Source organism: Elephantulus edwardii, unplaced genomic scaffold (assembly GCF_000299155.1).
Source record: "Elephantulus edwardii isolate Elephantulus edwardi_28Jun2011 unplaced genomic scaffold, EleEdw1.0 scaffold00342, whole genome shotgun sequence".
NCBI lineage: Eukaryota > Metazoa > Chordata > Mammalia > Macroscelidea > Macroscelididae > Elephantulus > Elephantulus edwardii.
In genome coordinates this window covers 885,374-898,321 of record NW_006400092.1, presented here as the reverse complement: position 1 = coordinate 898,321, position 12,948 = coordinate 885,374, and the positions used below count along the sequence as shown (strand labels likewise).

The 12,948-nt window shown below is 37.7% G+C and overlaps 1 protein-coding gene across 1 annotated transcript in view; it reads right to left on the bottom strand.

Annotated features, from left to right (window-relative positions):
- LOC102854121 (alpha-2-macroglobulin-like) overlaps window positions 1-12,948 on the bottom strand; it is a 111,576-nt gene that overhangs the window by 36,531 nt on the left and 62,097 nt on the right. Inside the window, exons 26-29 of the mRNA XM_006901758.1 lie at window positions 11,793-11,949; window positions 8,521-8,595; window positions 8,051-8,228; window positions 3,162-3,382 (exon numbers count right to left, since the gene is read on the bottom strand). Of these exons, the coding sequence (XP_006901820.1) occupies window positions 3,162-3,382; window positions 8,051-8,228; window positions 8,521-8,595; window positions 11,793-11,949 (631 nt within the window). The remainder of the gene's footprint in view (window positions 1-3,161; window positions 3,383-8,050; window positions 8,229-8,520; window positions 8,596-11,792; window positions 11,950-12,948) is intronic.

The following is a 12,948-nucleotide window of genomic DNA, read 5'->3' as shown; positions in this document are numbered from 1 at the left end:
ATGGTTCTCACATTGCATGTCCCAATCACCAGTGTCTGCTTACAACTGTTCCTCTTCCTTTGTATTTCCATACTTGAAAACTCAACCTCCTTTGCCGTTTCTGTTATCTAAATGTGTTATGTTGTACGTAGAGTTTTCAGAGACCTGTTATTTCAGAAGTGGATGGCAAATCCTTCTTCCTAGTCTGTCTTAATGTGAATGTTCAGATTTAGAGAAGTATCAGACAGACCAGCAAGTCAAACTAGATAAACATATCAGCTGATGGAGAAAACATCTATGGCAAAATCCATCACTGTTTCCTGGTGAAAAGGATCAAGAAAATAGAAATAGAAGGAAAATTCCTTAACATAACTAAAAGCAAAAAATGTGAACTATTATTTCAATGAAGAGAGATTAGAGTGAGTGTGTGTGTGTGTGTGTGTGTGTGTGTGTGTGCGTATTTCCCCCCCAGAAACTAAGCAAGAAAATTACTGAATCTAATTGCTTGACTTGACAAAATAGCAGGATGCAAGATTGACATACAAAGTTCAGTTGTGTTAGTTAACATAAAGGTCTCTTGGCTCTCCCATGTCATACAGCATTTTTCAAAATCATTGCTTCTAAACGTTGCATAGTATTCAATTGTGTGAAGGCACCACAATTTCTCAATCCATTCTTAGTCTCAAAAGGACAAATATTGCGTATAACCATTATTGTAAAAATAGAAAGATTATTAGTAAAATTTGTACAGAAGTCCAAAGGGCAATTGAAAAGAAGGAGGAAGGCCGAGGGTGGAGAGAAGGGAAAACCATGAGGTTGCACATTTTGTCGAGTAGAGGAAGGACATGAAGGAATTAAGACTCACTGGGGATCTGAAAGGGCAGGGTAATGGTGGGCATGCATCAACTATGGTTAATTTTATAAAACACAATCTATGGGAATAATCACGAAGCATAATATGAATAGAGGAATGTGTGAAACACAATGTATATAAATGAAACAATATACAAATATTGTATATTAATTTTGTACACAAACCTAAGCATAAGATCAGTTGAATTTCTTTACAATATAAAAGAGATCTCTGAAAAAGGAAATAAGAAAGAAAGGCATTTATAGTAGCCATCAATATCATCTCTTGGCCTTTTGGCTAAGAACAAGTGTATAACAGCCACCAAAAAAAAAAAGATAAATATTTAAGAATAAATCCAAAAAGAGACATAGGAAGAATTATAAAAAAAAAATGCAAAACAGCACTACAAGAAACCAAAGGAGACCTACATAAATGGAAGAATGTATCCTCCTTATCGACTGGAAAATTTAACATTTGTAAAATTGTCAACATTATGAAAAGTGACCTACATATATAATGCAATCCATATACAGATTCTATCGGCATTCTTCAGAGATGGAAAGTGTACTCAACCAACTTTATATGAAAATGGAAAAAAAGCTGTATGATATATGGATGAGTATAAAGTTCTTGAAGAAGAAAAACAAAGTAGGAAGCTTGGTCTCACAACCTACGCACAGCCACAGTAATCAAACGAGCTTTATCAAGTGTAGTAACAAAACCACAGAACAACGATATAAAATGAAGAACCCAAAAGTAAATCCATCCAGCTATGAAGAGCAGATTTTGACAAAGAGATAATATTCATTAAGTAAGGAGAAGACAGTCTTTGTAATAAAGGGTGCTTTAAAAAGTCTAAATAAACTATATACATTCATACAATGGAGAACAATGCAACATAAAAAAAATCAATGAAGAATAAATGAAAAACTACATAACATGGTACCATCTATGATTCTAAGATAAATCAGTCACAAAAACACAAATAGTGTGCAGGGCCACTGTTATAAAAAGCTCAGGAAAGGTTTATACACAGAATCATTGTTGGATGGTTATTAGGGATGAGAAAAGAGGGTGATGGTAGTAAATATTAACAAGTCGATAGTAGATAATATAACATGTGGGGTGAAGGAAAAGACAATATCCAAGAAGGAAATTATTTGTACAGTACAAGACAATTCCTTCTTAGTAGGCTACCAGCGTTATCCAAAGAAAGAGAAGACACAGAAAGTATGGGAGGATGGACAGAAGCCAGAAGAATGAGAGGAAAATAAGAAAATGTCTATTTCAACATTAATATTATAAAACGTAATGGTTGAATCAATGATTTGCTTTACAAATTTCATTCAAATCACAATGATACATTTTAAAAAGGAAATGAAGCTAAGGAAATAGTTGTGAGCCAATTAAAGAAAAGGGTTAAAGATCAATCTAACTTAACAAAAGTGTTCCCAGTTTATAGTGAAAAGGAAATATTTGGGGCAAAATATCAGTAAATTTTAGAACTTGGCTGGAAAAAGATGTATTGTACTAAGAAAGCTATTTTTATGAAAACATTGTTTTAGATAGTTACTTGTACTGTTGGGAGTGAAAGATGAAAAAGAGAATGCAAAGGGACCAGGGCAGTAATCCATATATGATAATTAAAAGGCTAGAACTTGGTTGGGTAATGGAGCAATGGAGAAGCTATGAATAAGAAATCCCACCTAGTCATCAATAGGAAGTTCTGGGAGCAGGAGTGGCATCCACTTCCTAAATAACATGCCTTTGGAAACCCTATGAACTATGACAAATGTTTCTAGTTGTAGAGGGGCTTGAAGCCTTTTGTTCATGGGGTCACTATGAGCCGGTCTTGACTCAAAGGCAATCATCAACAACAACAATGGGTAAGGAGTTGTAGTGCCAAAGGTTTGAATCCACGAGCTGCTCCATATGGAAAGATGGACATTTTCCTCTTGTGTCATTTACTGCCTCTGAAAACTTTCTGGAGGGTCAGTTATGGATTGGTTCCCACATGATGGCAGTGAATGAGTGAGTAAATCATTCAGCTGTTCAAATTCTAAAATAGGTTGTGTTTACATGTGTTTTAGAGAGAACTGATGACTTAGTGGGTAGGAGTTACACTGCTAACTCAAAAGTGTCAGTTAGAATTCTCGAGCAGTTCTGCAGGAGAAAGATGGACAATCTCCTCCAGAGGGGATTTATAGCTCTGAAAACCCACCAGAGCATCAGCTTTCACTTTTCCTGTTCCCTACCGAACAACACTGAAAACTGAGTCATATAATATTATTAATACATTTAGATTTTCTCTCAGAATCTCTCTACTTACCTGAGTAGATGAGAACCCTCCATGAGGATTCTGTTGCTTGGTGATCCATTGCACTATGCGTGATGCTTCGGACAGGTCTTCTGAAGATGGGGCAGGCTTCACAGTAAGATAGGCAAGGAGTACATAGGACGTTATCTCCACTTCAACAGAAGGTGCCCGTGGTTGATAATAGAGCTGATTAGCTTCTTGTTTGCCAGGGTGTTTCCAGTGCATTGAATCCTCTTTGGAAAGGAAGAGTAAGATCTTTAGCTTAGATAATTATTACTAGTGGGTATAAAGACTGAAGCCTTCAATATGGATTGAAGCTCAACATCAAGAAAACAAAATTTTCACCAATGGGCTGATTGACAGCATCATGATAGGTGGGGAAGGGATTTAGGTTGTTAACAGTTTTAGTTTGCTTTGCTCCACAGTCAACACTCTTGGTACCAGCATCCAGCAAATTAAAAGACAAATGGCATGGGGAAAGTCTGCTGTCAGAGACTTCTCCAAAGTACTGACGAGCAACAATGTCAGTCTGGAGACTAAGGTGCACCTGATACAGGTCATGATCTTTGCAATTGCTTGCTGTGCATCAGAGAGCTGGACAATGACTAGGGAGGATAGAAGGAGAGTTGATGCCTTTGAGCCTTGGTGCTGGAGAAGAGTATTGAGTAGAGTGCTAGGAAAACAAATAGGTTCATCCTAAAAATGGTGAAACAAGGCTGATCCTTGAAGGCAAGGATTTTGAGGCTTTGTTTGACATATTTTGGACATGTAGCAAGGAGGGACAAGTCCTTGAAAAGGGACTTCATGCTTCGGAGGGTGGAGGGACTGTGCGGGAGAAGAAGTCTCTTGATGAAACGGATTGATTGAATGACTGGGGTAATGGAGGTAGATATAAGAGAGACAATAAAATTGGAGCAGGACAGAGCAGGGTTTATTGCTGTTGTACATAAGTTTGCTATGAGTCGCAGGCTCAACGACAACCACAACAACATCAGGAATGAGTTGGAGAAAGCAATAAAAAGGACTCAGTGCTTTACACACATTGAATTTTGTTCAAAAGTGATGGTAAAATTTGGGAACAGAGAAAGGTGAAAAACATGAACATAATTTTAACATGTATATTTACAACAGAAAAATGGAAAAGCTAACTCATGAATTTTAGAATTAGAACTCATCTAATAGATTGACATAAATGAAATGATGGCATTAAACAGTCACCAAAGATGGGTAATTGCCTTCCATGTGATTTACAGCCTCTAACAATCTACTGAAGGGCCAACTATGAGTCAGTTTTGACTCTGTGGCACATAAAATAGTAACAACAACATTTAAGCAAATAATTGTGAAAAAGGTAATTCAGGGTTTTAGGTAGTCACACTATGTCTTTGTGTCTGTTATATATTTTTGTATTAAATTTGGACATCATAAATGTTCAAAATCCCTAGCTCTAAGACATATGCAAATCAAAACAACTATGAGGTATCATCTCACCCCAGTAAGAATAGCTAAATTTAACAGAACAGCAAACATCTAATGCTGACAAAGTTGTGGAGAAACCGAAACCCTTATTCACTGTCAGTGGGACTGTGAAATGGTGCAACCACTGTGGAAGGCTGTATGGCACTTTCTCAAAAAGCTGCAGATAGACTTACCATTTGACCCAGGAATTCCACTATTGAAAATATACCCTAAAGAAACCATAACTGCCACCCAAGCAGATATATGCACTCCCATTTTCATTGCTGCTTTGTTCACAATAGCAAAGAGTTGGAAACAACCCAAGTGCCCATCAACAAATAAATGGATAGAGAAGCTATGGTATATTCACACAATGGAATACTCTGCTGCATTGAAAGACAAGGAAGTCATGGAATATTACACAAAATGGGTGACCCTGGAGGACATTATGCTGAGTGAAATATCTCAGTCACCAAAGAACTAATATTGTATAGTGCCAGTGTTGTAAAACAGAACTAACATCAGGTTTGAGGGGAGACTGAAAAGGAGGGGACAAATAATGTGTACTGCATTGAAACAGATGAGGGAGAGAACTCTTTAAAAAGAATATATGATTAAGTATTATTGTCATGACAGGAATCCAGAAGGAAGGCTGAATAGTGGAGTGGGGGAAGGGATTGTGTAAAAATGAAAATATTTATCTTTTACTTTTCCAAGAAAAGAGCAAATTGGGAGGGGATAGGCAGGGAGAAAAGTGAAACAATGAATGATTGAAAATCCAAAGTCTCTGTAAACTTTCATTATTATTTTTTTTTAAAAAAGAACAGTATCCATAATCCAGAAATGAAGCCGGAGATAGGATGATAGAATTTTGCACAATCAAAAATGTATTTGTTGCAAATACATTTTACAAGAAACATAAACACAGGCTATACACATGAATCTCATCTGATGGTTTGCGTAGAAATCAGATAGAATACATCTGTGGAAAGAACTGCTGCAAAAGCTCAGTATCAGCTGTGAAAACAAGGCTTGATGCAGGTTGTGGAAGAGATCACCAACTACACATAGGCAAGTTTAAGCTGAAGCTAAGGAAAGTGAACTCAAGCCCACAGGAACCAAAATATGACCTGGAGACTATCCCACCTGAATTTCAGAACCCTCTCAGGAACAGGTTGGAAACCTTGAACACTCATGAGCGAAGACCAGATGAGTTATGGGGGGATATCAAGAATATCATCCAGGAAGAGTGCAAAAGGTCATTGTAAAGGTGGGGGGGGGGGAAGAAAAGTCGAAAATGGAAGTCAGAAGAGACTCTGGATATTGCACCGGAGCACCAAGAAACCAAAGCAGAAGGAAGAAATCAAGACATTAAGAAGCTGAACAGGAGATTTCAAAAGGCTGCCTGACAATACAAAGTAAAGTATTATAGTGAAATGTGTAAAGAGCTGGAGTCAGAAAATCAAATAGGCGAAACTCGCTCAGCATTTCTTAAGCTCAAGGAACTGAAGAAGAAATCCAAGTCTCAAGTTGCAATACTTAACGATGCTTTGGGCAGAATATTGAGTGATCCTGCAGGTATTAAAAGAAGATGGAACGAGTATAGAGTCATTATACCAAGAGGAATTGGCAGACAGAAGAATTTAATGAAACAACATATGAGCAAGAGCCTATGGTGATGAGTGAAGAAGTACAGACTGCTTTGAAAAAAATTGACTAACAATAAGGCCCCAGGAATTGATGGTATACCAATTGAAATATTTCAATTAACAGATGCTGCCCTAGATGTGCTCACTAGGTTGTGCCAAGAAATCTGGAGAGGAACTACTCTGCCAGCTGACTGGAAGAGATCTATATTTGTTCCCATTCCAAAGAAAGGTGATCCCACAGAGTGTGGAAATTATCAAACAATATCATTAATATCTCTTGCAAGCAAGATTGTGCTGAAGATTATCCAAAAACGACTGGAACAACACATCAATGTAAAAGTGCGGGTTGGGTTTAGACGGGCCTGTGGTACTAGGGATATTTTAGCTCATGTTAGATGGATCTTGACTGAAGGCAAGGAGTACCAGAAGAATGTCTATCTTTCTTTCATTGATTACATAAAGGCATTTGACTGTGTGGATTATAACAAACTGTGGCTAACTCTAAGAAGAATGAGAATTCTAGAACATTTGATTGTTCTGATGCAAAACCTATATTTGGGCTAGGAGGCAGTCGTTAGAACAGAGCAAGGAAACACTGCATGGTTCAAATTTGGGAAAGGTGTATGCCAGGGCTGTATCCTGTCTCCATACCTATTCAATCTTTATGCACAACAGGTTATCCGGAAGGCTGGGCTCTATGAGGAGAAATGTGGCATCAGGATTGTAGGAAGAATAATCAACAATCTGTGTTATGCAAATGACACAATCCTGCTTGTGGGAACTAAGGAGGACTTAAAGCACTTGCTGTGGAAGGTCAGGGACTGCAGTCTTTAGTATGGATTGAGACTCAATATCAAGAAAGCAAAGATTATCACCAGGGGGCTAATTGGCAGCATCATAAAGGATGTTGAAGAGATTAAGATTGTTCACAGTTTTGGTTTGCTTGGCTCCCCAGTCAACAATCTTGGCACCAGCAGCCAGGAAATTAAAAGACGTATAGTGATGGGATAGTCTGTGGTTAGAAACCTCCCTAAAGTGCTGAAGTTCAAAGATATCAGTCTGGAAACTAAGGTGTGCCTGATACATGCCATGGTCTTTGCAATCACTTGCTATGCATCTGAGAGCTAGACAATGACTAGGGATGATTTAAGGAGAATTGATACCTTTGAGCTGTGGTGTTAGAGAAAAGTATTGAATATACCATGGATTGCTAAGAAAACAAGCAGGTTTGTACTGGAAAGGGTGAAGGTGGACTGTTCCTTGGAGGCAAGGATTCTTAGCTTCATCTCACATACTTTGGACATGTTGCAAGGAAGGAACAGTCCTTGGAGAGGGACATCATGCTTGAGAAAGTGGAGGGACAGGAAGGAATGCTGGAGAGGAAGACCCTAAATGAGATGGATTGATTTAGTGACTGGGGACTGGGGGTTGGTGTTTCAGAGATGGTGAGACTGGCACAGGATAGGGCAGAGTTTAGGGCTGTTGCACATAGGGTTGCTATGAGTCGCAGGCGACTCAATGGCACATAACCACAACAAAAACAACAAACTACAATTAATTGGTATTTCATGAGGAAACAAAATCTGGTTTGGTTAAAAAAAAAACACAAACAATTTGGTCTTCATAATGTTTATAATGTGTGAATTAATAAAATAGTTTCTGTTTCTTCATAAATTTAAGTGTTAGGTAAATTGTTATTACGGTTAAGGTAACGTGTTAGTATTCAATTGATCCTCTTTCATCTTTTGACCACTGCTTATTGCTAGACATTAATTTTTTTGTAGCAGATCTTACCTTCTTTCACAGACTCTTTGTCTAGTGATTTAAGTAGCTCACTTCTCATGGTCTGCTTTCCTGCTAGGGCAAATGTATAAGCCAATAAAGCCTTTGTGTAGACAAGACTTCCTTTAGTCTCTGAGAAGGATCGCCAGGCATTTTCTAGACATAATAAAGCATTGCGGACAACTGTGTGCTATGAGAAAAATGGAATGAGATCTTAAGACAGCAGAATCAGGCTAATAAACAGTTCCCACACATCTCGGGTCAAAAGTCATGGCATGCCTGTGTAATATCAGAGTTCTGACCCGAAAACTGTTTACCCTGTGATTTCAGAAAGAATCTAATTGTTTACACTCCAGTGAAGTAGTCCATAATGAAATTCTATGAAACCACACTCCTTTTTTTCCTAAGTGATTCATAGTTTCATGCTTTTATTTTTTTAACATTTGTGGAAGTGTAAAGGTATGAACTGGCATGGTACATACATTGACAGGCAGAGGCATCTCTAGCAAAGCGATGGTGATGTAGGCAGAGAGTGTCACTTCATCATTTACTCCACCCTGGCAGGATAAGAAGCAAAAATATTGAAACACTTCAGTGATTTTTAACTAGAGTTTGATAACTTTGTTCTTCCCCATGGGCAGCTTATTGTTTCTACCGATTGCTCCAATGTCCTTGAGTAGAAAATAATGAAGAATTTAATAAACCATCTTTTTACCCTCCTTGTGTCATTTTGTTGATTTCTTTCCTCCTTCGTTTTTTCTAAAACTCTTGTACCTGTTTCAAATCACCTCCTCTTACTTTTAATGGTAAAACTAATAAATATTTAATTTCTTTCTCATCACATCATTTCATTCCATTTTTCAGTAGGCTTTGTTGCTTTAGATTCTAACATTTGCATTAAATGTATACCACTAGGATCTGAGGAAGTGACAGGAACATCATTCCATTATGCTGTTCAGAGCTATCAAGTTAATTTTGGCTCATAAGTACTCCATGAACATCGAAATGAAACGCCGCTCAACTCAGTGTAATCATCAAACAACACTGCTATGTGTACAGCTTGGTGTTTTCATCACTATCTAAAACATTGAAGATAGTTCTCTTTTTCAAGAACTATCTTGTTTCTACACTTCAAAAATCCTCTACTTTGGGGACTGCTTCTCTGATAATAAGATACATGGGTCAAAGTGAACCCATCCTTGTTGCAAAGGGGTATTCTGAATACACTGTTTGTAAGACAATCTTTTGGTAGTCCAAGGACACATTCTTTTGGATCTTTTATGAGAATGGGAATAAATATGGATCTCCTCAATTTCATTAGCCAAGTAACTGCCTTCCAGATCTCTATTTGTTCCCATTTCCATGAAGGGTGATCAAAAAGAATGTGAAAAAGATTGTAAAATAGAATTAATATCACATGCAGGTAAAGTATTGTTGATCATACAAAAACAATGAGAACAGTGCATTGACAGACAACAGCTCTAAGTTCAAACTGGATTTAAAAGTGGCCGTGACACCCAGAATATGATTGTTGATGTCAGATAAATCCTGGATGAATGCAGAGAATATCAGAAGAATGTCTTGGGAATTTATTAACTATGCAAAGACATATATTTGACTAAGTAGATCATAATAAATTACAGCTAACATTGAGGAAAAATGAGTCTCAGAATACTTAATCATGCTTATATGAAAGTTACACTTAGAGCAAGAAGCTATTTATTGTCTGAACAGAGCAAGAGAACACTGCACAGTTTAAAATAAGGAGAGGCGTGTGTCAGGGTTTTGTTCTTTTTCCATACCTATTCGACCTGTATACTGAACAAATCATTTGAGCAGATGCACTCCATGAAGGAGAATGTGGCATCAGGGTTGGAGGAAGACCTATCAATAATTTGCATTATGCACATGACACAACATTACTTGCTGAATGTGAAGGGGATTTGAAGAACTTGCCATAGATTATCCGTAGGGAGGACTATAGTTGGATTACATCTCCACAAGAAAACAAAAATTCTCAAAACTGGACTGGTAGACAACATAATAAAAAAACGGAGAAAAGATTGAAATTGTCAAATATTTCATCTAACCTGGATTCACAATCAACATCTTTTTATCAAATCAAGAGACACCATATTATACAGGGGAAGTCTGTAGTTAGGGACTTCTCCAAACTACTGAGAAACAATGATGCAAGTTTGAAGACTTAGGTGTACCTGATTTAGGCCATGCTCTTTTCAATAAATTTCTATGCATCTGAGACTTGGACAATGAATGAGGATGACAAAAAAATTGAGTTGTGGTGTTAGAGAAAAGTACTAATGTCTCATGAACTGCCAAAAGAACAAACAGATATGTCGTGGAGAAAGTGCAGTCGGACTGCTCCCTGGAGGCAAAGATAACATAGCTTCACCTCAGACCCTTTAGGCATGTTGTGAGAAGAGACTATTCCTTGGAAAGGGCCATCATGGTGAATGAAGGGTTGGTGAAAGAGAGAACAACCCTCCACTAGATGGATTGACACAATGATTGTAGCAATGGGCTCAAGTATGCCAGAAATGGTGAGGATGGCACAGGACAGGACAGGGTTCAGATCTGTTATTCATAGTGTCATTATGAGTTGTACTCGACACGATAGCACCTAACAATAAAAATTCATTACCCAAACTTTACTTGCATGTGAGTGTGGTCGAGTCATAGGCAACTCACAGCGACCCTATGAACGAAAGTCCTCAACACTTGCATGACTTTCATCCTTTCTCCAAATTCATAGGGTTTCCGGGGCCAGGCTGTTATGGAAGTGGATGTCACTCCTGCTTCCAAGCTTGTTTTAATCAGGGAGCATTGCCAGACACTGTCCTCCATGGGTAACCATTCTCACATTTGACTCATCAGTATCACAGTGTACAGCTCCACCACAGCAATCACAAGTTACCTCTGTACGGTAATTGGACACACCAGGGCTATACGACCTAGAAGAATGTTTGAACAGAAATAGTAAAAAATGGCCTGAGGGCCACCTTTGGCTTGGTAGCATCACTTTCACTCCACTAGGCCAACTGAGCTCTCACTATGTTGATGTTATTGTTGTTAAGTTCTGTAGGTGACTCATAGAGATCCTATGAACGAAAGACCTCAACACTTGTGAGACTTTCATCCTTTCCCCAGAATTTTAAATTATGTAGTATCACTTTCTTACTACCAGAAAGTAGGGAACCCTGATGGCCTTGTGGCAAGATATTTTGCTGCGATTTCAAAGATACTTTGTTTGAATTCACTAGCTTCTATGTGAAAGGATGGACAATATAATTCAGTGAAATTTATTGTTTTTGAAAATCTGCTGAAGGGTCAGCTATGGGTTGGTTCTGACTTGATGGTATATAACAAAAAACAGTATCACCTTATTCTCTTTGATAACTTTCTCTTCATCATAGGTTCCTTATATTTACAATTAAGTGTACTGAAAATCCCCATTCCTTGCACTATTACCTATGACTTTTTATTAATCACGTACTCATGTTTTAATGTAATCAACAAAACGCAAGTAAAGATCTTTTATTCTCTACTTTTATTCAAGATCTGACCTTTCAGCAATGATATCCATGTCCCCATAATATGTCAAATTGAGAAACAAGTGAGAAATTCAGAGGTGAAATGGTGAGATCATAAGTTGGGATGATATATTCATGGACTTTTAATGCCTTACTATTTATCATTTAATTATGGACCAGAAAAGAAATGTAAAATGCATCACCTTAATAGCATTGTTTAGCAGTGACCCAGAACGTTGGAAACAACCATTTTCCTTTTGCCTCTGTGAAAGCCAGGTGAAAGCCTGTGTGATGTGTGAGGTCTCCACAAAGATAAATGACTGGGCTTGAGCAAAGGACTTGAGCACAAATGCAGTGAGCCTGTTCAACAAAAAAGGGATCTGTGTTACAAGGATTATATCCATTGTCATTGTTACATTGTGCACTATCCCTAGACATGAAATTCACAATTCAATGGAGGGATATTACTATGATGATTAATGTGGGGAAAGATACCTAAAAGTTTCATATTCTCCATTACATCTTAATCTCTATGCTGTATTTAAACTCTATTGGTTTGTACAGAGTTGATACTTTCCACTGTTTATCCTGTAAAAATAGCAAAGAGTTGGAAACAACCTAAGGGCAAGCAAATGGATAAACAAAAGAATTGATAGAGAAGCTGTGGTATATTCACACAATGGAACACTATGCCGCATTGAACAACAAGAAACTCATGAAATATTATACAAAATGGGTGGCCCTGGAGGACATTATGCTGAGTGAAATATCTCAGTGAAAAGAGGACAAATATTGCATAGTGCCACTGTTGTAAAACAGGATTGACATCAGGGTTGGAGGGAGACTGAGAAAGATAGGATAAATTATGTATACTGCATTGAAACCGAGGAGGGAAACAACTCTTTAAAAAGAGTATATAATTACGTATTATGTCATGAGAGGCATCCCGAATGAAGGCTGCATAGTGGAGTGGACTTAGGGGGAGGGATTGTATAACAATGAAAGAATTTTTCTTTTACTTTTCAAAGAGAAGAGTGAACTGGGTACAAGGGGAAGTTGGGCAGGGGAAAAAAACGTGCAACAATGAATGAATGGAAATCCACAGTCTCTGTAAACTTTCATTAAAATTAACTAATAAAAAACCATGAAAACCCCCCTGTTACAAGATCCTAAGCCTTTCCACCACAATTATTTCCTGAAAGTTCCTCCTCCTAATTTTACTCCATCACAGTCTCCTCCCCTTATTTCACTGCTCTTTCCCCTCATGAACAGTGTGCACTTATTCCTTTGCAATAATACCATCTTTTCTTTTTTTTTTTTTCATTCTGGAGATCTTTGTTTGATTTCATGAACTAGAAT